The following is a 25,535-nucleotide window of genomic DNA, read 5'->3' as shown; positions in this document are numbered from 1 at the left end:
GAACAGCCTGCAGTGAAGGTGTGAGGATAAAGGACAGGTGAATCAGGCCCTGGAAAAGCATGAACATTAAAAAGAAATAGAATATAAACTGAATTAAAAACAACAACTCATCTTAGTGTAAGTTATTTTTGCCCTTTCCTTGCAGTTTAACATCAGATTCTTCCTAGAAGCATGTTTAAATGCTATTGGCATACCAGTATGTGCAGTCTTTGTTGACACAGAATAGGCAACAGACTCAGTGAGGCAATCTTTTTGGCACAAAAAATGGATAGAAATGCCCCTCTTGGCTTTGCCCAGGCTGATGCATAGGGGCCAGATTCTAACTAGGAGTACCCCCACTTAAGTCAATGGAATTTAACCTGTATAAGATCACAATCAGGGCTATAGTTTATATTACTGTCAAATTCCCAGTAGGATACCAGAAAAGAAAGATGTTGTTCATATTCATATTCATCAATGTATGTGCATAAGTGTGTTTGCATGTGTTTACACAGTCCATGCATTATAGACATTCTTTCTATGTAATATCACCCTTGTGATCCAAGGAGCTTGGCTTTTACAAAGTAAATTTCTTATAGTTAGGAATGACTGTACAGTGTAACAAAGTAATGTGTGTGTGTGTGGGGGGGGGAGTGAGGTGTAAAGCATATTCAAATCTCACTTACACCAGTATCCTTCCATTGTCTCAATGGAGTTGCTCTTGAGTTACAGCTGCGTAAGTGAAAGCAGAACCAGGACCCCTTTGTCTGTTTATATATATTATATGTATGTAATATATACACCCATTGGACCCCATTCATCCTTGGTGCAAGTGCACTAGTTCTATTGAATTTGGCCCGTAATATGAATGAATATATATATATATATATATATATATATATATATATATATATAAAATACATAACAGTATTACAAAACTTAAGAAATGGTCCTGTTGCAATATATGTTTTTTGTTTATGGGGTAGTACCAATCTCTTATACAGTGGAAATGTTTGTACATTCAATGGGTTGGGCAACTCAATCATCAATTATTAGTACCTGTACTGTTGTGGAAATATTCCAGCTCTGCAGGGCGATTCTTAACCAAGTTGCATAAATATCACTATTACCCAGTCTTAAAGCCAGCAGGCTGCAGAGAGGAATGAGCTATTTGGAAGAGGAACTAAAGAAGAGACAAACAGATTGGCAGTTTTTACTATCAGCTGCCTTTGTGCTTCAGAGGTCTTTTCATTTTACTGGAATTTAAACAGCTAGTTGGGAGGATCTTGCCAAGAAGGGGACGCTGAATGTGGGGATGGGGCGGGGGAGATAGAATAGATGTTTTTGGTTTCATAGGGCTTGATCCTTGCTCTGGACTCAATCCAGCAAAAAAAAAAAACCCTTAAATTTGGGATTATCTTTAAGCATAAGAATAGTTCCATTTATGTTCATGTGACTACTCAGGCAAAAGCTGAAGTGCTTTGATAGATCGGTGCCAGAGCGCTCAGTATCTTGCAGGATGGATCTCTTAATGAATGGTTAATTTTAGAGAAAAGGGGGATAGGCACTAAGTTTTTTAAATGGCTGTTTAATTCATTTCAGTGCGTCAAAAAAAATCATTGCGGGCTAAATTTTCCAGACACAGCCCGCAAAATAGCCAGAGTACTTGCTGTGCAAGCAGAATGGGCATTTTCATATGCAAAATGGGTGAACGTGGAAATTTTGAAGCCAGTTGTAAAAATTTTGCCCCCAAAATGAAAGAAGCGTGCATAAAAATAATCTCCAAACATTTTCTCTCTCCTACTGAACATTGTATTTTTCTAAATAATTAAAACTCCTTTTAAAAAATTCTACATAAATGGTTATTTTCTTATGCGGAAAGATTTTTAAACCTTATATTTTTAAGGAAAAAGTTAGTTTTTATTGGATAGGGAGGGAAAATATTTATTTTAAAAAGTCAACAAAACCCTTTTCTCCAAATAAATGCAATTTCCACTCCAGAGTATATATTACAAGGGTGTTTCTCATGTCCTTCAAACAACTGGCCTTATGCTTCACAATAGAAATAAGGTATGCCATGCAGGCAAGAAAATCCACACCTTGGTGTGTGCTACTGTGTTATTTTACTTCACTGCTAAAATAGTGCCTGTCAAGGGTCTAGGCTTGCAACACCATTCCAGGTCCCCATGGCACCACTCAAGGGTCTTGGTTGGGCTGCTTTGTCTTTATTTTAATTAAGTCTTCCTAATGACCCAAGTAATAATGGGAAGTAAAAAAAAAGTCTGGTGTAAGAGCCCTATTCTCAGCATATTAGCACAAGGCCTTTCTAGCCCCCAGCCAAGTTTTTGTGCATTATGCACATGCTTAACTGTGTTGGAGAGAGAGGTCTGCAGAAAGCAATAGCTAGAAGGAAGTGGATTCAGCTACCTGACTACAAAAGCTGCTACTTACTAAAGGTTTGGTGATCCAAATATTTGCAATAAAAACATCAATATGCATTTTATAAAATTAAGTTGCAATACATGCTACCAAGAGGAGAAAACTCCTGGGGCCAGGTCTTCTAATTTTCATTTCTGGATGCTTTTACTGTCCAATAGACTGGTGTTTTTTGTTGTTCATACAGCTCCAGTAGTACAGCTGACAAGGTCCCATCTGTGTGGGAGGGGTTTTAACTCATGTGGAAACGGTGCTCCCCTCGTGTTATGTGAGAAGAGAATTCATATCTGTCCTGGCTGTGGTAGCCACACATGTTGCATTCAAAAGGATCGCGGAACCCATGACAGCCCATGTGGATGGTGTACATCACATGATCCAAGAAAAGAACTCTACAGTGTTCGCACTTGTAAACTTTTACTTGCTCCCCATTGCTGGTGATCACTTTGAAAGCATCGTGGGAATTGTCAGTACCTGCCCTCAGGACTTCATATTGCCTCTGTTCTTCTTTTATAGACAGGCCATTTCTTGCATGGGGAACTATGTGATTCGTCAGGTAAATTAAACCGCTGCGCTCCTCATTATTACTCTCTGTATCTGTTGAGTCTTGGCAGCTATTGCTGGGGGAGGCATCCCTTTCAGAGGAGATGGATTTGGCTTTGGAAAGCAGCAACAAGTTTTCCACCGCGGTGTCCTGAGCAGTATGATTGGAACGAGCGTGATTGTCCCCAAGAGGTTTGTGGAGTTGATACATGGAGCTGATAATAGGTGCTGCTTCAGAGCTGCCTGGAGGTGTCTGCACAAGGGGACGCAAAGACTCTGCCCCTAGGTAACTGATGGCATTGTTAATGGCCTGGTCTATAACATGGGTCTGCATCATCTCACTCTCCTTCTCATAATTAGTGGTGGCATCGTATGGAACATCAGACAAGCATTTCTCACCTGCATTCCAAAACAATCAGAAGTTAGACATTTGGGATTCAATGTGTCTAAGCATTGGACTTCCTATGTCAGTAAAATCAAAATAGAAAGATTCAATGCGGGGTACAAATCTGCATCTGAAATTGAGAACTGCTGTGAAGAGCTCTCAATTTCCTGGTGTGCTACACTAGAACTGATGAGAAAATATATTTTGGCAAACAATCAAAAACTGAAAAATTTTGGCCAAACACACAACAAAATTCAATTCTGAAATACTGCCGTGTTGCCTCATGAGACTTGTGGTTCAACTGCCTCAAACTCCCATTCTTCTTTACAGGCTGGGCTCCTTGGTTGGACTCTGGTGTGCCACGACCTCCTTCTTGGTGCATGGAGGTGCTATATCATGGCAGTTACATGTCCATGGTGCATCATGGGAGATAAAGTCTGTCAAAAGATCCTGGCCCATAGAAGAGAATGGGAGTTTGTCAGAAATATTTAGTTTTTTGTCTGAAAAACAAAAACATTTCATTTTTTGACCATTCAACGTATTGACAAAAAAATCAAAACCTTCTGTGGAAAGCAAACACTTTTCACAAAATAATTCATTTAATCAAAAAATCAATTTTCCATCAAACACTTCAAATGAAAATTTTTTGACCAACCATAGGCTAGACACTAGTTCTGAAAAGAAGGTTCACATGTCCATAAGTTTTCTGTAGTGAAAAGTATAACTGGCAGAAGCAACATAAGGCAATGTTTCTCAAATAAATAATTCCATTGAACTGAAAATTAGCATTCTGCATGGAGTGAGACTTCTTTTGAGCTGGCTGAACAGTCCATTTTGCCAACCGAATCTAAGTGAGACCTTACAAGTGCAACAGAGTCCACTAAAAAAATTACAACTTCACATCTATGAGCAAAGAAAAAATATTAGGAGCAGTTTCCAAGTAGATAAACTAAGATTTCCAAAAGTTACTGTGTGTCCAACTTCTAAAGACTAAAAAGCGGGTGCTCCTCACTTTAGAAGTCAGGCCCCTGTAAGATGTCTCAAACTGGGCACCCAAAGATTGAAGTGCCTATTGTCAGTAATCACTTTTGAAAATCTTGGCTATAGAGAAACAAGTTAAAAATAAAAGTAAAGCCTGGGAATTGGAGAAATTATTTAAAAATGCAGCTGCTGATTTTAAGTATATCTGTGTACTACGCTACACTATCATTCATGATACTGAACTTCACTAACAGGTAGCTTTGCATGACAAAAAAGTCTCTCATGCAGTATTTGTAATACATCTGCAATATTACCAGTCCCATAAAGGAGGGGCAAAGAGGAAAAAACCTCCTTCAGGTTCCCAGATAGTGTACCCCACTCCCTATGGCAGGGGTTTTCAAACTGCGGGTCGCGACCCAGAATGGGGTCGTGGAATGGAAGGCACTGGGTCGCAGCAGCTCTGATCAGCACCGCTGATTTGGCTGTTAAAAGTCCCATCGGCGGTGCTACCGGGCTAAGGCAGGCTAGTTCCTACCTGTTCTGACACTATGCTGTGCCCTGGAAGTGACCAGCAGCAGGTCCGGCTTCTAGACAGGGGGGCCATGGGACTCTGCATATTTCCCCCGCCCCGAGCACTGGCTCCGCACTCCCATTGGCTGGAAACCAGCCAATAGGAGCTGGGGGAGTCGGTGCCTGTGGGCGAGAGCTACACAGAGCCGCTTGTGTGCCTCCGTCTAGGAGCTGGACCTGCTGCTGGCTGCTTCCGAGGCGGAGTGCGGTCCATGGTGCCAGAACAGACAGGAAGCCTGTCTTAGCACCCCCGCTGCGCCACTGACCAGGAGCTACCCGAGGTAAGCCTGCTCCCCAATCCCCTGCCCCAGCCCTGAGCCCCCCCAAACCCAGAGCCCCTTCCTGCACCCCAAAACCCTCATCCCCGGCCCCACTACAGAGCCTGCACCCCCAGCCCAGAGCCTTGACCCCCTCCCACACCCCAACCCCCTGCCCCAGTCCAGAGCCCCTTCCCACACCTTGAACCATTCATTCCTGGCCCCACCCCGCAGCCCTTACCCCCTCACCTCAACCCTCTGGCCCAGCCCTGAGCCCCTCCCACACCACAAACTCCTCAACCCCAACTTTGCTGGGTCGCGGGCATTAACAATTTTCTTCAACTGGGTCACCAGAAAAAAAGTTTGAACACCACTGCCCTATGGAACTGTGAGCAACATGGGTCTGACAAATCTCAGGGGATCCAGTGGAGGTGAGGTCTTTCTATGTAGTGCCTGTGCTGCTTCCCTCCTACCAGCCACTGCTGCTGTCACTCCTCCTTAAAATACAGAGGGGCTCCCTTGGAAGTTAATACTGCTCCAGGCTTTACTAATAACTTTCCATTAGTCTGCCGCATGTACAAGATTGCATAAAATGGGGCTCAATTGTCCCTTCCTGTTGAAGAGCCTCCAAAGAGCAGGGGGAAAGTCTGCTGGAAATTCCACAGGATGAAGTGGACAGAACTGCCCTGTCAGAGTGGAGGGATTTCCAAACTCCACAAAGGGCCAAGAGTGCAGCCTGGAAATCGCTTGCTTGAAATCCTGCAAAAAACAGGCCTATAAAGTGCAGAAAGTCCTGCTGCCTACCAAGCACTTCCTGAGCCTCCATCTTCTCTGGAAGCCTGGCTCCTCCCTGCTGTGCTCTAGCCTCGCTCCACAGCAGGGGAGGTAGCAGGCACAGAATGGGAGCCAACTAGAGCTGGTCAGGAATTTTTTGACTAAACGTCTTTTTGTAGGAAAATGCAGATTGGTCAAAACTAGAACGTTTTGAGGACTCTTCTCTCTTTTTGTCTAAACTTTCTCAGGTCCGGGATTTCTCCCTCCTCCCACGAGGCTCTTATTCAGCTGAAATGTGGGAGACTCAAGCAGAACAGGGATTTGCTCTTGGGTCTTCCCTCATTCTCAGGCGAGTGCTCTACCCAGTGAGCTATTGGGTAATTGGAAGGCAGGGGACTCTCTCATTTTTTGTGAAAAATTTCTAAAAGTTTTAGTTTTTGTTCTAATGCAGAATGAAAACAAATGTCAAAAGCCCAACATTTGTTCAAAATGGATGTTTTTGTTTTATGACCAGCCCTAGAGCTAGCACTTCTTAGAGCTATCTTAACTCCTCAGTACATTTCCAGTAAAGAGGCATGGCATATACAGCTCCTAACTTGGCTCCACCCATGCCGGACCCTGTGCTTTTTGGGTTGCTTTTCCCACCTCCCACTCCTAGTGCTAGTGTTTGCTCCTCCCCACTAATGCCATGGTTTTTATTAGATGCACCATTTCTAATCCCATAGTTTCAAAATGCAAAGAGCTAAAGACTAGAGAGTCAAAATGGACTCTGTGGAAAATGTATGGGCAATGTGTGAAATGCTTACCACATTTTTTAATATGAATTTATACCCCTGATTCAGAAAACAACAAAGTTAAAGCATATATGTACTGTACATCATTAAACCTGGGCTCTCTTTATTATTATATGTCATACACTGAGCATCCAGAGGGCACAAGTTTAGGTGTTCTTTATTGGTTAATATTTGCTTTATGATTATGTACCATAACTAGCCTATAGCTGACCAATATGATCAGCTCCTCGTAAGGAAAAATCTGTCACAGAGCAAGAGCATTTCAAACACACACAAGCTTAAGGCAGGCAAGTATCATTTTTACATATGGGCAGTGCAGATAACACTAGTGCTCATTAAAAACAATCACCTATTTTTATGGTTATCAGAGAATAAGTAAGGTAAACTGCTAGTGGCGTGAAGCTCTTCAGAAGCTTTGCAGTGTTTCAGGGTGCTTGCCACAGGTAACTAAGTGCTAACAGACAGCTGATACGCTCTAGCTTTGATAGGCTTCTTTTAAAAAAAAATTTCTGGTTGATGTTTTAACATATCAGACACATTTCAGCCTGAACTGTTACCAGTCCCTCTCCAACCCCAGGTTGGAAGGTCCAATTTGGCTCTCAGCCCTGGGGTTTGTTCCTGTTTGCAAAGCAAGGTGCCGTACACAAGTGCTGCAATGGCACTATTGCTGTCAAATAATTTCACACCTAATTAATTGAAATTGGTGAATGAGCTCAGCTTTATACCAAGTTCCACATACTGTTCTGTCTCTCTTGAGTTTGGGACTGACTGGACCTTGACTTAGCTCTAATATTGTTGTGTTCTTCTTTGCAACAGTGGCTTGTTTTTCCTACCTTGTTAACTAGCCCTGAGGTTTATGCTTGGCTGAGGAAACCTGCGCCTTCTCTGGCATTTGTAACCAGTGGTGCTTCTGGGCTTTATTCTCCTCTCATTTAATTCAGTCTAAATGACGAGTGATGCGCTGGTTTAAAATCAGTGTAAGTGAGGAGAATCAGGACCGGTGTCTTTTAAATTAGTCACTGGTTAAATGATGGTAGCATTGTTATGTTAAAGGAATGTGGGAGAGCTGGAAATTGGTTCAGTGTTTGGTGTATTTAATCCTTTAGTTCAATGTCCATTTTCTTGTTACCAAAACGGACTTTGGACAAGGAGACCGGACTTGGAGTTTGAGCAACTGGTAATGTACTTCATATTAAACGGGGTGAGCACTGGGGAAAAAAGGAGGGAATTTGGGGGTCTCTGATGAGTCTCTTTGCCCAAAGAGGCCTTTTTTTTTTACAGCAGAGTCTTCATAAATAGTCTGTCATGGTGTCTTCTTACACCACACACTGAATAAGTGACAGGAAACTCTGCCTTACCTGTGTCTCTCATTTGCCTGGCTTTCTCTATTGTTTGTCAGCATGAGGGTGACAAACAATGGAAAACAAAAAACAGTCCATGCCCAACCGCTCTAAATGGGTTACTTATTTGTGTTTATTAAAAATAGTTTTCTAAACCAAATTAATTTCTCTGGTCTTCTTGGTGTCTTCACAGCTGATATTTTTTCCTTATGCAAAAAGTCTAAGAGACAAATTCAATCCAGAGCCTTCAGAAGAATTGCATCAACTTACTCTGGTAGTTGAATCCGGTCCTTAATCATCAAACAATATGGAGTTCTTTAATAACTCAGAATTCCTACCACATTTTCAGTATTTACCTCCACTACAATTTTGCCATCTTAGTTGGCAAGCAGCTACATTTCCTGCCCTGATTAAGTCCTGCTCCTACAATCACTTCTTTTCCCCGTCTTTGACTGTCTCCTTAAACCTACTATTCTACCTTCTGACATAATGACACACTCTGGTACAAGATTCCTCCTCCCCTCTCTTACAATATAGTCTCTCCTCCCTCACCCGTTTCTGACTCAGACATGTGTCTCTTACTCTCTTCCACTAGTCTCTCAATCTGCTCTCTTGACCTTGTTTTCTCCAACTCCTGACTTCCCCCCTTATACAATCTCCCTCCTTCTCAGTTTTTCTCCGCTCTCGCTCACACATCTCTGACTTCAAGCATGCTATTATTTCCTGTAGCCTCAAACATCCCTCCATTGAGCCCATCTCCTTCTCCATCTCCCACTCTCCTCTTTCAAAATTTTCAAATGTGGCCTTAGCTTCCTCTATGTTAATTCACTCCTTGATCACCTTCAATTGGGCCACCTCCATTCCACTGAAACTGCCCAATGATGTTGTCCTGGACAAATCACAAAGGTTCTTCTCCATCTCCATAATTTTCAGCTCTCTCCCATTTTAGATATAGTTGATCATGCCCTCTTCCTAAATACTCTCTCTGCCCTAGACTGTAGAGACTTCCTCTCCTAGCTCTCAGACTACTTCTGCAGTATCTTCTTTGGTGGTGCCTCTTTCCTCCCTCTCTTTACCAAGGTCTCTCAGTGTTCTGTGTTGGCCCTATCTTCTTCTCCCTTTACAATCTCATCCAGTATTTTCTGCTGTGCCTCTTCTCCTCTCACTTAAACCCACTCTATTCATATTTGTACTTCTGGCTGTCTCTTCCTGGATGTCCTGCCCACAGCTCAAATTTAACCCCTGAAAAACTGAATGCCTACTGCTCTACCAGTGTTCTTCCCTGCTTCAAATCCTTCCACTGGCTTCCTGTCACCCACTCCATCAAGTTTAGGCTTCTTCTTCTTCTCTTAAAGGGTATATACAACTTGGATCCCTACTATTCTCTGTTTGTCTCTTTCTGTGGCACGCTTTGCTCCATCCCTGCCACATGAGCTACTGCTCCCTTGTGTCTTCGCACTCTTAGAATCAAACCTCCTTCCATGTGGCTTCCTACATTCTGGAATCCCCCTCTCTTACCTAGTCTGTCATGTCTCCACCTTTTCTTCAAAACCCGTCTTACAATTTAGTCCTTCCCAAAGGCTTTAATCCTCTCCTGAAGCAAGTGATATAAAACTAGGAGAAGTCTGAATATTCTGTCTGTTTCTCTGTAGAAATGAGCTCAGGCTTTCCTTTGAGTTTCCATGCTTTTGAAGGTTTAAGTCTAAACCTAAACATTATTGCAATCTCTCTCATTGTATTCAGTTTCCTTTGATTGATTTGCTACAAGCCACTACTCTGCACAGTGAATACCAACTGGAAGAAGAAAATGGACACAACCTCCTAGTCAAGTCACTGAGGCAAGAAAATGTCTATTAGTAAAAGAAGGAAGCAGGTTATGGAAGTTTGTGTTGCTTACAGTATGTATGTGAAGAAGTATAAATTGATCTTGGTTTTTCTTTTACCATTCTCATCAGCTGGGCACATATTTCTAGGTTTATAAATGATACTTGACCAAAGAAATGAGGTAAACAAGTGTACAACCTTTCTGAAGGAGTGAAATAGTATTAACCTCTTACGTTCAGCCCATCCTCACCTACACATACATGCTTACACGTGTCAACACACAGGGTCAGGCCCTAATGTGAGAAGTTAACAAAATGTAGTCTTAAGCATCTGCTTAAGTGCTTTCCTGAATAGGAGCCTCAATTCCAAGGATAATCATATAGAAGACCTGGGGCATCAACACTGGAAAAGGCAAGAATACTGAACCCCCCCACAAAAGCTGTAAAATGGAAAGTTAAGCTGCAGAAAGTATCCTTTTTTAATGCATCCGTCTAGCGAATCCTATATATTTATATATTGTTAATTTAATGATAACAAATGAAAATCATGATGCAAGACTGAAAACCCTATAAGGCTTTTTTTAGGAGACAGCAAACGTTTAACTCTTACCAACAAATTTCTGAGGCATAGAGCTCTTACGTTTGGCGACGTTACTTGCTAGTCTATCCAGCACGAGGGATCTCTCTGACCCTATCTTGCACAAGTCTTCAGCCATTTCACTGTGGTTAGTTTCCTCTTTTATGACTGAAATCAAATGACATCAGAGGGTTAGGCACGCATGCTCCATTTTAATGGAACTACCATCTTTGTATCATGTTAGTCAGACTTTTCTATTAGCATGCAACCAACTAAAACCAGGAGCTTACAATGACAGGCACAGGTTGACTCTGACTGTTTGTATCGTTGTCCCTTATGCTGACTAAATTAGATCAGTGCTCATCTTCCCCTCAAATAGGATGTAGAGATAACAGATTGCAAAGTTTACGGGGCCTGATTCTCCATTGCTCTGTACCCTGTCTAGTTATTTACACTGGTGCAAAATGAATGTCTAACATGATCACTCTGATTTGGTTTTACACCCACCTTGCAATGGTCTGAATGATTACACATGGTGCAGGAAAATGGAGAATCAGGCCCTAAGATCTTTAATATTATATTTGATACAAAGCCCTCCCCCTCTTACCCTCCCTCCCACTACCTTTTAGTGACAGAAAAGCCCAGCACAATAAGCATCACTTCATCAGAAATGGGGCATGGTTATCACTTCGTATAGAAGAATGTATTTATAATTTATGCAGAAAACAACTTCTCTGACAGTTCTCTATTACGCTACTTCCCTGATACAGTGTTAGTCATTAAAATCCAATTTTAGCTAGTCCAGTGGCTGAACATATATTTATCATAGAGCATTGACCTTCTGCACTCAGACTGTTTTCTGACTTCCTGCTACTGCTAAGAAGTTTTAGGTTTAGAAAGAAAGCCCAGTAAAGAGATTCTTAGCTATGAACCACTAGGGAAAAGGTTCCCGTTATGTCACTTTGTTGCAATTGCCTGTGGACGCTGAAGGGGGTTTGAGATGAACTGGCACAACAAGAGCTCTATGATGGTAAACTATACTTATCCTGAGCATCCAATGTCTGAAGAAAAGATGATCTATCAAGTGTGTGTAACACATACTGAGTGATTGCTCTCTGGATTTTTTTATCTTTTGCCAGGAGATGAATATTTTAAGCAAGATTGTGACTTGATATCTGATCATCAAGTAATAAAGCATGAACGCTTTAGGCCTTGATTGGGCAATCTCTCTTTTATGTTCTATGTATGCTGGTGACATGTTATCGTCTCAATAGGTGTGCTCCCTTATTGATAGATGTTTACATGGTATCTACTGCTGTGGTAATTGGACATATAACAATAGTTAAAGTAAATATATCTGTTGCCTACATGAAAGGAATAAGCAAACCTAATGGACTGCCATGCTAGTAATATGTATACAGTGTTATTGTAACTGTATTGGTCCCAGGATATTAGAGAGAGACAAGGTGGATGAGGTAATATCTTTTATTGGACCAATTTGATTCTTCTTCAGGTCTGTGTAAGCTCGAAAGCTTGTCTCTCTCACCAACAGAAGTTGGTCCAATAAAAGATATTACCTCACCCACCTTGTCTCTCTAATGTTAGCAATATGTCATTTAAATGGCAGCCTGATAGAACAGGCTTGGCTACATCATCCCCTGAGTTGACAGACTCAGGTGGGGTGGATCATCAGAAGGAGCTGTTAAGTACCCTCAGAGAAGAGGAAGACAACTGTAGGAACCAATGGCAGGAGCAATCTAGCAGATCTTAACCACTGCTGCAGGATGACATACTACAGTGGTTGAAGTGCTCGCTAAAATGACTGGGCCCCAGACCATTTAAGATTTTAAAGACTGTGACCCACCCCTTGAATAGCATCTGGAAGTGATCAGTCAGTCAGTACAGGGCATTGGTGCTGTATGCTCATTACAATGCACCCATTAAGGAGGCAAGCTTCTGCATTTGGTGTAAGCTAACACTTTCAGGTGTTTTCCAATCCAATTTAGAAGTCACAAAAGGGTAAAACTCTATGGTAAAGGCCCAAAGCAACAAAAAGTCATTGTTTCTAAAGGACAATAGCAGTTCCCACATTGCCACCAAAATGCAAAGACATTTCCCCATGGCATCCAAGAAGGTAGCACAACAACAGTTCCAAAGAATTAAAGGAGGGTTAGCCCATGAGTTCACATACTTTTTGTTTGTTTGTTTGTTTGCTGTTTTGATGAAAGATGGCAAGCAAAAAATAAAAATTTAGGCCCAGACCAGTATTTTCCAGTTTTGGGAAACTGAAACCTATCCCCACCCTACCACACCCCAAAAACATTGGCTGCAAACCTGAATTTGGGGGAGGGGGTTTGGTTGCCAAAAAACTGAATTTTTTTTCTGTTTTTGTGTTTTCACTGAATTTTTTTGTGGGAACAAAAAACATTGGCCCACTCAGTGTAGGCGTATACAGATATCAATCTACCTGTGTATCTTTGTGGCTGTACTATGCCGTATCTTCATTGATTTATTCTAATGATATACTAAACCACAAGAGCAAAACTCAGTCTATAAGTTTTCATAGTTTGTCTTTTCTGTTATTTTCTATAGTACTTGAAGGGTCTCATGTGTTCCTATTGAAATCAATAGCAAAACTCCAACTTATGTCTGTGGAAGCAGCATCAGACACTAAGGTGAAATTCTAGCCCTACTGAAGTTGTTTGGAGCTCTGCCATTGATTTCAGTGGGGCCAGGATTTCACTCCAAATCGTCAAATTCAAAGACAAAATGAAAGAAAATATGTTGTTCCCCTTCACCCTCCTCCTTGGCTCTGCCCATATTAGGTACGTTTCCCAATGAGATCTATCAGGCTCCTAAAGGAAGTGGTAGAAATCAATTGCTTAGGACTTTTTCAATTAGATTAGACAAAATACTAGAAAATATGCTGTGGAAAATAATCCTGCAGTAACAGGGAGATGGACCGGATGACCTTACCCCTCATTTTTATGATTCTATCAATACAACAATCAGTGGGACTTTATTATCATAGTAATAGCTCAATAACACACACTGAAAAGCTGAATGAACAGTAGTTCTTGCATATAAGACTGACTTACTTTTCTAAGTATAAAAAACATGCATTAAAAATATTTTTAAATACGAAAAGGACCATGTCTCATTCTGAACGGCTTTGTTGCATATTTACCTCTTTACAGATACAATATTTTTAAAATTGAAAAACGGCATCTGAAGTCAAACTGTGTTTGTGATGAGTTAGGGAGCCTTGTATGTAATTTAAAATACCAGGATCATTTTCAACAAAGGTTTTTTTAATGAAAAACTGGTTTATTACCTGAGAAATAATACCAAATTTTGTTAAAAAGTAGGAGCTTTGGCAAAATACAATGTTTAAAATATAAGCTATTCCTTCCATTTTACTGCCGGTTTCTAAAATCAAAGTCATATTAGGTATAATAGGGATCTGTCTGATACTCTTTGTGTATTCAAGAAAGCAATGTTTCTTAAACACCACTTATGAATATGCCAACTTTCAATCTGATTCAAATATTAAATACTGAGCTGCATAACCCTAAACTGCTGTGAACATCTAAGCTTTTTCTGTCAGGGTTTATAATAAGCACAGTCCCATACATCTGAGAGTTATTTCTTACTACAGTTTCTTGTTACTGATTTCAGCTTCATCTGCATATTTTTCTTTTCTAATATTTTATTTTCAGCAAGTAACTGAAAAGCTAACACAAATTGTTGTTTTCTTTTGCCCACAGACGTATCAAACCTTTATGCCAGGCTGGAAATTCTAACCCCAGACAGACTATTGGCTTCTACATCCTATCACCCTGTTACGGAATAAATATCATGGCTTTGAGTACATTAGCTTCAGCTTTCCTCCTATTTATACATTCTCCAACCCCTCAATAAAATTAGGAGGAGCGCTGCTCTAACATGCTGTCTGTCAGAAGAATCTCAGCTGCATTCAGTGTTATCATTATGTGCATATACTTTACATTATCTTGTAACATGTAAAAACATATTCAAGTGCTGTCCAGATATACAATGTTAAATAAGGCATCATTGCAAATAGGTCAGAGATAACATACCAGTTTGTCATTTGACAAACTGAATAATATATACTTACAGGATCCAAAAGGTATGCAAGAAATGTAGTTTATCAGATGGACTGAAACCTTAAATTCCTCTGTACATTGATACTATGCTCGCCCCCTGAACTAATGCCTATCAACGTATCTGGTGTGATTACCTCTTGTGATCAGTCTCGCACATCTAATTGGTACCTTTGTTTCCAACTTGCAAGACCTCCTCAATTTTAGGCACAATTTTAGATTCTGTAGTCTCTAAGGAATAGATTGTGGCACTGCTACATGCCCCAGACATGGGATCAGGTTTTGGTGCACAGGCCCCAAGGAAAAAATCGTGTTCCAGAGAGGCATGATTCCCTCCCTACTTCCTCTTTGGTTTAGGTGGGTAGTTGTTTGCTGCTGGTGCCTACCAACAGCAAATTACTACCCTCTCCAGACTGGCTCCTCTGGGTTAGCCAATGTATTGTGGGGCAGAGCTAAGGTTCTTCTCTCTTCCTGCTCACTTGCTTGGCCTGGGAGGAGTAGTTGGCATTGAGCGCCTACTCATTGCTGTGCCTTGGACACAAGGTTCGGATAGCCTATGCAGGTGTGTAAGGGTGTGTGTGGTTCTTATCCCCTCTTATACCAAAGTGTGCATTCCAGAGTAAATTAGCTCTAAATCATATACTGGCAGTGGAATTACCTTTTTAACAAGAGTTTGTAGTCCTGAGTATTGTAATCTATAGGACTCAAAATAAATAGGAACATTCCAGCCCTATGAGTTTGGATAACTATGCTTTAGCCTGAACAGCTGGTGAGCTAAGGAATTCCAAGTCTTGTAGCTGGTTACCTGAAGGTGTTGTTTCTAGATGTAAAAGTCAAAATTGGCCTTCATACTTTAGCTTCCTCGTTTTAGATTGGAGCAAGGAAAACAAGAAAACTAAATATTGATTAAGTACAACAATAGCTCCAACTAATTATCTATCTACCAAGACAGAGATGGAAATATATATCCAAAAATCTGTTCAGTGGTGGTACTGTAATGGATAGTTACGCTTCCCAGATAGCTCAACTAGACCATCCCCTGGCAATTAATGAGTGACAGGAGGGTACTGGTTCCAGGTTTACCCTTTCTGCTTTGAACTCCTACCTGGATACAAGCTGCCTGAGAGGCTCATGGTTTGCAGATAATTGTGGCAGCGTTCTTTATGTTCTTCTAAAGAGCTGCGTTGTTTATAGCTTCGGCCACAGTATCCACATTTGTGAGGTTTGCCAACTGCAGAAAACACAATTTAGCAAAAGAGTTAACTTAAGTATCTGACAGAATAATAATAATAACAAGAAATCATTTGTGCTATGACTGTCTACAGCCAACGATCAGTGGAGTGTTTGGGGCCTCTCTAAACAACAGTGAAAATTTAGTTATAGTCTCTAATTTAAAGACCAGGTCCTCAGCCGGTACAAACTGGCTTAGCTCCATTGAAATCAATGAAACTACTCTGATTTACACCAACCAAGGAATCTGGCCTTAAATCTTCAAAACTAGGGCAATCTCAGTTGCCCCACACATTTTGTGTGTCATTGGTCCTGATTGGTTTTCTTCTCTGCTTTGGAACTGGTCTGAAATATCTGAGGGCAAGTATAATATCAGATAGAATTTTGTCTTGGTGACTGGTGGCATGCAACAGCAAAATCAGAGACCCACAGAGGCACCAAATACCTCAAAGGATGTTTGCAAATATGATAACAACATTTGTCTAAGTATTCAGTTTGCTGGGTTTTGTAAAATAAAGATGTGTGTATTGATAACTGTTTCTATAAAGTTAAAGGGTTTGCAAAATGCTAGGACAGATGCTGTTAAAATCCTGGTTCTCAAGTTGAAAATTATCTTGGGATACTGAGATCCCAATTTCTGGAATTTCAGGACCGTGGACTCTACCCCTTAGAATGTATTGCATTGGGGAGCTGCCAGTTTGGCACAGAAAGGGTTGCAGTGCTACAAGCCTTTCTCCATTCTTTGCCTCATCCTTGATGTAGGAAGAATTCTCAGGTTGATGAGGGAAGAACAGTAGGGCTGAGAAGGTAATTCAGTCTCCAAGTCTCTTTAATTATTTACCTCTCTGCGCAGAGACTGCTAACTGGGGTGACTGTTTTTGTGGTGTAGACCACTGCCCACTAGAGATAGATGAACTAGTTCTGATGCAACGAGAACCAACTCAACCCTTTACTTAAAATTAGAACCAAATCCAAATAGAGCCTTTTTTAAAGGTTCAAATCAGTCCTGGATAATTTTTATAAAAAATATTTTCATTTTCCTGGTTCTAGCAGAATCCAGAAGTAGAAGCACTGAAATATCATGACAGAGGCTCTGCTTGTGGTGTATCTAGCATGACCAAATGCAGAAAGTACTGGGGAATCTTACAAGAGTGACCGTTCACGTGAGATTTCTGGCCCAAAATTTGAGGACTTATACTAAAAAGACTGGCCAGTTTTGATAAGGAGCTGTACTTTTGGGTGGTTATACAAACCTCATCTTTGAGTTTCACTCACCACCACTGTCAGATAGGAACTGGACTGAGACCATCAATGTATTTGCATACAATGATGTCACTTTAACTAATCATAATAATATTGCATATTTATATAGTTTCTCAGATCCTAAAGAATCTCAAAACTTTATTCAAACTTTATAGAAATCACTTCATCCATTCAGGATGGAATGCTACAGCTGATAAATAGCATAAAGCACAACACAATACCTGTTCGGAGAGGAAGTGCAGAGGAATACTGTATCTCCTTGAAATGGCAATTTTAGATAAGCAGAATGCCTATATGCCCAGTTCAGAAAAAAATCCTTATGCAGGATATCATTTAAGCACATGCTTAAGTCCCACTAAAATCAATGGGCTTAAGCACATCTTTAATATTACGCTTGTGCTTAAATGGTTTCTTGAATTAGGACCTGATATAGGCAGAATCCAAAGGGAATTTGATTTGGACACCTGGGAGAACACCTCTTACAGACAGAGCCATCTTTAGTGATCAGTTTTTCACCTCAGATAAAAAATGGCACTTCCAGAGTCTGCTACCACCAACCAGGGCCATTGGCTCAATGCTAACTTTTTTTTACATCACTTCTGCAACCAAGGTTTCCCTTGGAGGCCTCCTATCCAAATACTGACCAGGAGAATTCCAGCTTAATTTGTGACATCTGATGAAATCATAGCCCCAGTTTGCATGGTTGCAGGCACTTTTAATGGTGCGGGTACCATTTTGGATTTGCTCTCAGAAGGAGAGTGATGCGGTGACCTTTTTAAACATTGAGAAGCCTTGTTAAGTGAACAGGCAGATATGAGCACAAGCATGAGTATTTCAGAAAATATTTATCCAGGCCTCCATATTAGAGTCTTTTTATTTAAGAAATAACAACCCCTACCTAAAACCTCTAAGAGTAGAATGCAGCACACAACATATGTTATGCGCAATGGGTGAAATTAACCTCATATTCAGAGAGCCAGCACCAAGCCTATGCATTACTCAAACCTTCTTTTTGAGGGATTAAGTGGAACTTAACTGGCACAGTGGCCTTAGGCAGGCTCTGCACCGTGGTGCATTTCACTCAAATCATGCAGCCCTTATTCATGCAAGTAGTCCCATTAAAGGGATTGCTCACCTAAGGGTTGAAATATCAGACCCTAACATGGGAATTTCCAACTAGCCTGGTGCCAAGAAGTAAAGAAAAGCTGATTATTTGGGGGTGCTAAAATAAGCAGAGTTTAATCACTTCTGAGGAGGCATCCTCACTCTCAAACATTGCAGCTGATCATTTTTTGTTCATGTCACAAGTTGGTTAAGCCTGAAGTGAGACTACTTGCATCCTGATCCAAGCAGCCATTGAAGACATGGTGGCAGTGAGCATGTACACAACTCCTGGCCTGACCTGGAAGTGAGCAAACTTTGTCCAGAAAGTGCTCGGATGTAGTTACTAACCAGAATGAGTCCTCAGGTGGCCCGTGAGGGCATCCCTGCGTCGGCAGGCATAGTTGCACAAGTGACATTTGAAGGGTTTTTCGCCTGAATGCAACTTTATGTGGCGGAGGAGGTTGCCTTTCTGAGTAAAGGAGGCTCCACACTGAGTGCAGTGGAAAGGGCGTTCCCCTATGAGGAGAAGGAGAAATATGTGAGAACAAAAATCTTACATAGTAACGAGAGAAAGATTTCAGTGAGAAAGTTGTTTTCTCACTGGTGCTCTATGACTTCCACCGGCTGCAGGTTTGATATAACATGAGGCTTTCAGACTAAACCTGCCAGTTTCTTAACGCTTCACTGGCTGGGTCAATTTGATCTGAAAATCTAATTTTTTTTTCTAAATCAGAATGGCACATCACAATGCAAATTCAAACTCATTTAAATAAAGTGACTGCAACATTTTGTGTTGAAGAGCCACTCTTCCTGATCAGCAGTTTTGGAATAAACCAATATCCAATTTTGCATGTTGTGGCATTTGGTGGGGTTTTTAATGTGGCTTTTTTCAAAGGGTCTTTAAAATATGCCACTGAAGCAGCAAAATAAAAAGGAAACTCATTAAAAATGCATTTCAGGATCACAAGTTCATTTCAGCGTTACATTCTTATATTTAAATGAAAGGCACTTCATTATAACAGTTATAATAACTTCTTTTCATTTACATTTTCCCTGTATTTTCCCTTTCAATTTCTTCTCCATTACCTGTCTGTCCCTAAGCAGCCAAATCAGGAAAGAGACAGAAGAGAGAGAAAAAAATAAAATGAGAAGTTTAGACAGTGTAAAGGAAACCCTGTACCTTCCATACAAAAGTCCTGACCCTCCTCAGGCAGGATATTAACATAGGAGTTATATTAATGTGCTTTTCTCCACTTCAGGAAAAAAAAACACCCAACCCTTTAGGAAGCACAGTCATTTGTCTAAATTGGTACACTTTATCAAGGGAGCAAGTCAGATTGACCATACAAAGATGCAAATATGGCTTTGGTGTTGTTTTTTGTTGTTGTTTTGGTTTGGTTTTTGGTATTGCTCTTTGAAGTTTGGAGGTATGTGATTTTATGCTTTTTTGGTTTGGAGGTATGTGATTTTTTTAAATCTCTGATAAATGTGATCTGTGTTTTGAGTTGCACCAAATGGTTGGATTAGATGGGACAATTTACATAAGAAAGAAATCCTGTGTATCATCCCCCGCAATTCTTTCCATCATTCCTGTTTGCCGTAAGAAATGGTCCCTGAGTCTGATGTCAAACCAGTCTTTGAAACTAATTTTCTGACATCTGTTTGTCCTAAGTGAAAACTAAAACAATTATGTCAACTAATGTTTTAGGGATAAATCAGAATTGATCTTCTTTTTTAATGCAAAAGAACAACACAAGATTAAAAAAAGTTAAACCAGTAAATGCTTCCTTTCCCCCCAGGCCATATGAACATCTCTTGTTATCTTGCACATTTGGAAACAACTAGCTTGTGCGTGTGCGCATACAAAAACAAGCTATAACCATTCTCATTATTGAGTAATATGGTTAGAAAGCTCAGAAACAAACAGATAAAAGGGAAGCACAATCTGACCTATGGAGAATCCTTTGCTTGGCTGATCACTATAATCAGGATCACATCCCTTAACATTCAAATATGGGCTAATGGGAGGCTATTTTGTGAAAAAAAATATTTGACCAAGAGTCCTCTGGTAGGTCTGAATCTCCCAGTTTAGGAAATGAGTCCCTGTCTTCATCACAACCCAGATCCTTAAAAGTATTCAGGCATCTAAACTCCCGTTGATTTCAATGGGAGTTAGATGCCTAACTACCACTGAGGATCTGGGCCCAAGAAACTTTAAGGGCCAGATTCTCAGCTGGTGTAAAATGGTGTCGCGCCACTGAGTCTGAGGAGCTATCCCTCCAGGGTTGTACCATATGATTACTTGAAAAGAAGCTATTTACACTAGGTGTTGCAAAGAACTGAGCGGTTATTGGCGTCTGCCTCTGGTTTGTGTTCTCTACATCTTTGTAGCAGTTCATAGGTAAGATATTTTTTAGGATGGAGTGAAACAGTGACTGAGAAGCCGGTTCTCACTGACAGTCACAAACACAGAGGAAACAGTTAATTCTTCTAAGCGGCTTTTCTGCCATTCATTTCAATTAGTTTTACTCAGAGAAGCAAAAGAAGAGAAAATAAGGACGATAAAAGCATACAGGGAGAGGCATGCAGAGTAAGAATGAAAAGTGTCTCCAACCTACAGATCTCATAATGACAGGGTGAAACCTTGCATTGGGCAGGAAAGGCAGACAGCTGGAGAATTTGAACTGAAAATGCTGTGTACTCTATAATACTATATAACTCACACTGGGAGCATATATTAGGGAACCAATACTCAAGTCACCATATTACAATAACTGAAAATACATCTGCACTAAAAGACTACTAATTCAGGTGTATTTTCTCCCAAAACCCAAGTTTCCCACTCTACAGCTATGGGGTGGCAAAAGCATGTACTCAATATGGGGCCTAACAGACCAAACAACCTTCAACAAGAATGGCAAGCCAGTCTAGGATATATCTGGGGATATCACTGGCTATGAGCATCTCCCATAGAATGAGAGAGAGAGACACCAGTTCTCGGAAAGTTACATTTGTCTGTTTACTTGAGTAATCTGATTTAACTCTTCTCTGATTTCCTGCTCTGCACAGCACTATTCTTCCAGGGTAAAATTCAGCTCATGTAGAGGGCCAACAAGGCCTAGGTGCCATTTACGTCCCACTTAAGCGTTAGTTTCATTCCCCCTTGACAGGTTTCAGAGTGCTAGCGTCTTAGTCTGTATCAGCAAAAAGAACAAGGAGTACTTGTGGCACCTTAGAGACTAACAAATTTATTTGGGCATAAGCTTTCATGGGCTAAAAAAACTTATGCCCAAATAAATTTGTTAGTCTCTAAGGTGCCACAAGTATTCCTCGTTCTATTCCCCCCTGAGAAAAGTTTATCATCTCCTCCTTACTTGCAAGTTTTTCATCCCTAATAAAAGGTTTCTTATTGCAGGTGCACCCACATACACACTCTCAGTGCTATCCTCTATCTCAGTGGTTTTCAATCTTTTTTCATTTGCGGACCCCTAACAATTTTCAAATGGAGGTGCAGACTCTTTTGGAAATCTTAGACAGTCGGTGGACCCCCAGGGTCCATGGACCCCAGGTTGAAAACCACTGTTGTATGGTAACAACCATTTTGCGGACCCCTTAGACATAGTCTGTGGCCCCTCTGGGATCTGTGGACCACAGGTTGAAAACCACTGCTCTAACCACTGGCACAAACCAGCTACTGTATAGATAGGTGCCAGGCTTTCTTCCTTACACAGGTCCCTCACATCATTTCAATCTGACCTGCAACAATCCTAGCCAGGACATTTTGCCAATCACATGCTATTATGGGGAGAATCCTGAAAGGTGTGGAATACCTGCAGTTCCTTTTGGCTTCAATGAGAGTTGCGGATGCTCAAGCAACTTTCAAGATCAAGCCATATATGTTGTTTTCAGGAGCTAGAAAAATGAGGACTATGTTGAGATGGCCAGAGCCCTCCCCATTTGCGACTTTAGCTAGGATTTTAGACTCAGGTCTTGACAGGTGAAAGTCTAGTGCCTTAATGCACCATGCCACCCTACCTTCTTACTGGAGAATGTGTATGAACCCTTTAAATGATCAATAGCAGGGGGCATCAGATATGGTGATGGCTGTGTGCTTCTGACACCTAGCTAGGGAGACAGTGATCAAATACAGGACCAACAGTGACTTTGGCTAAGGGACTCCAAAATAGCACAGACCAGTATGGCAAGTTAAGCATGAGCCCATGCACAGGGGTCTCAAAATCAGCAAGCATGAGTTTTTCATTTTAAAAGTGCTTTTCCAAAATTTTAACGTGAAAGGAACAATAGGCTGAATATCATCAACCAGCTAACAGATGGGGGGTCAGATAGTCATGAGTGGAATCCTTGTCTACAATAAGGAGAAGCTGGTAACAATACTGGTGAGTAGTTAGGATTTTATAGCTACTTGCAGACAGGAGTGGGCAGAACATATCAGGTGCTATTCTGCATATCTACACTTGGCAGGTGTTTTCATTAAATGTAATTATGTCTTATCAGGTCAGGCAGTCATTATATTTTGGCATTTTAGTGTGCCAGAGTTTTATTCATTTATCAAATATTTATTTAAGAACACTTCACTGTATATGCAGGTTTTACATGAATTAACAGCAAAGTAATTCATTTGCAAGGCTTATTCCCTCATCAGGCACATATTGAAATGGGCTTCAGCATAGTCAGTTAAATGTCTTTAATAGTGTATCCCATTTCCACTTTAATTTTCACAGCAGACCTGAAAAGGAAAATGGTTACTACTATTTCCCTATGACATCCCTTTAATTTAGAATGGCTGGGCCTGATCCTGAACTCTTTCTCCAATCCCTGCACAAGGTGACCTCCAATGGACTTCAGCAGATTTACTTGCAAAAGGAGTTCAGCATCAGACCTTGTTCAAAGCAATGACTTTATCTGACAGGCTAGCAAGACAATTAAGGAACCTAACTTCCGAACTTTTAGTTTTATTAAAAATTAAAAAAAGATGTAGGTTCTACCGAGTGCATTAAAGCATGCGTGGTATTTTCCGCACCATTCTGCATGTTGCATACTTTACTTGCAAACTGGGGGTCAAATTAAGAATCCTATAGGTGGTGGTGGACTGTGCAGAGGAGCAACACTCCACTGGGAGTTCTCGGAGGTCTTGGGCCTAAAGCTTCATTGCCTTGCGCATTGCGTATCCATTTACACCTGTGCCAAAGTGAGTGCAAAGTTGCCAGTCCAGCTTAGTAACATTTTACACTCACTCTGCATAGAAGTAAATGACTCCACCAGCTGCAAGGCAGAGGAGACTTGGGCTCAGTGTGTATGTGCTGGGCAAAAGCAGATATGCTTCCAGGGGGGTTGAGAGTGAGGAGTGCTCAGAGGCAGTCCTTGCTATTCCATTTTGAAAGGTATGGCATACAGTCCACCCAGCACTGCTAGCTGGACACTATCTGGTATATGGAGATAGGCAGAGCCGTGTCTGCAACTTCATCTTGGCCAGACATGCCCCCATGTGGATTATTTATCACTCCCATCAGTATCACCTCCGTAAACAGCCCTGCACTTCAGAAACTTCAGTGAGTATCTCCTCTCCCTCACCACCTATTCACTGCATCATACTTTTAGCAAATGATGAATTAGCTTCACAATCCAAGTAGCTTTATACTATAGTCAGAAGCCTCGAGCTCACCAAAAAACAGAGCTACTTGCATATTATATTTCATAAAAATAACTATCTGGCAAAACAATAGAATGTTCTTCTGTCTTCAAATTCCACAGTAAGTCACAACATTCTGTTTCAATTCATGCAACACTAGCTTTTTTATACCATTATATATTGGGCCAAATGGGTCTGTCAAAAGAACTCTTGTGGACATTTTATTAATTTTTAAATAACTACCTTTTAACATTCAATAAAAGAAAAAAAAACCACACCGAACCCTTTACTACCGCTATGAAGTACACTGCAGTATCACACTTTCAATAATTTTTCATTGCTTTTCCAATAAAGATACAAAACATCTGCTTTTCCCGTAGAGAAGGCTATAATGTGTCTAATTTAATCACACCGTGTTTTGAAATAGGTAAGTGTTACAACATTTCTAAACATCACCATGATCATTTCTTATCAGCACTCAGTGCTACTCTAGAGTACAGTTCCCTACTTTAGCTTGGGCAGTTGCATTTAAAATGATAAACACTAGAGTTGGAAAGGTTGTTCTGGGTCATTTCATGCATACTCCCCAGTTAGTGCATTATTGTTCTCTACATTAAACCCATAAGCATTTTATTTAGCCTGTTCCAAAATAGCTCTAGGGAAGTTGTTTCCACAATTTTCTTGGTAAACAATTCCATTGGCTAATTAGTTTCACTAGTACCACGATCTAAACACAGGCTACTACTGTTGGTTACATCATTCTTACCCATCTGAAATAACTGCTTCCCCTCTTCAAGTATTTATGCACAATTGTCACATCCCTTCTTTTAAGCAGCATAATTTATCAAGATAACAACAATTGGAAACTCTAGGGCTGAATTCCTCTTGATATCCAACAAACTGGGCTACAATTTTAGGCTCAGATCCTGCAACTGACTACATATAGCTCATCCCCCTGCCTGTGTCAAGCTGCACTGAGTTCAAAGTGAACTGTCCCCAGGCACAGTCAGTGGCAGGATCGTGCCCTTAGATTTACTGTGTGGTGTTATGATCATTAGTTCTTATGCTCTTTGAGGCTCTTTAGAACAAGAGAACCCAGGCAGAAGGTCTACAGCATTGTGATAATGAAAAGCTACCATTTGTGAAAAAACAACTTCGTTCCATGTCTCTCTGAAGTCCTACTGAAACTCCTTCAGAGTCAATTCTCACTGATGATCATTATAATAGGCTTTTATTTTGTAAAGCATCTGCCATGAAATCAATTCTGGTTACTTTGAGACCTTACTATAAATTATGAAAAAAGATTCTTAGACTTTTAATTTACTTAATTTGTGGCACTGATCATTTTAATAGCATGATCTTCTTGCAATGTTGGAAATAGAACAGTGTTCACTTAACAGCGCAAAACAATTCAGAAAATTTTCTTGTAATTTTACCTACATTTCCCCCCCCCCCAAAAAAAAGAACCACATCAAGTTAGTTTAGGGATGCCTTTGGAATCGATCTTTGTAAGTGAAAGATAAGTGAAATTGTTATGTATCTCTCATATCAGTTATACCATGGGTTCTCAACCTTTTTCTTTCTGAGCCCCTCCCCCAACATGCTATAAAAACTCCATGGCCCATCTGTGCCACAACAACTGTTTTTCTGCATACAAAAGCCAGGGCCAGCATTAGGAGGCAGCAAACAGGGCAACTGCCTGAGGTGC

At 40.7% G+C, this 25,535-nt stretch overlaps 1 protein-coding gene across 5 annotated transcripts in view; it reads right to left on the bottom strand.

Moving 5' to 3' along the window:
• Positions 1–875: 875 nt before the first annotated feature.
• Positions 876–25,535, bottom strand: part of IKZF1 (IKAROS family zinc finger 1) — a 93,208-nt gene continuing 68,548 nt past the window's right edge. For 2 of the 5 annotated variants that reach the window (XM_034761325.1, XM_034761328.1), the window contains 4 exons: positions 18,526–18,693; positions 15,686–15,811; positions 10,490–10,624; positions 876–3,354 (listed from right to left, as the gene is read on the bottom strand). In XM_034761325.1, the coding sequence (XP_034617216.1) occupies positions 2,648–3,354; positions 10,490–10,624; positions 15,686–15,811; positions 18,526–18,693 (1,136 nt within the window). In that variant the 3' untranslated portion in view covers positions 876–2,647. The remainder of the gene's footprint in view (positions 3,355–10,489; positions 10,625–15,685; positions 15,812–18,525; positions 18,694–25,535) is intronic. The other 3 variants (XM_034761326.1, XM_034761329.1, XM_034761327.1) reach the window with 2 other exon arrangements.

This window comes from Trachemys scripta, chromosome 2, assembly GCF_013100865.1.
Source record: "Trachemys scripta elegans isolate TJP31775 chromosome 2, CAS_Tse_1.0, whole genome shotgun sequence".
NCBI lineage: Eukaryota > Metazoa > Chordata > Testudines > Emydidae > Trachemys > Trachemys scripta.
The sequence above is the reverse complement of the archived record's forward strand: the minus strand, read 5'-3'. Positions and strand labels throughout refer to the sequence as shown.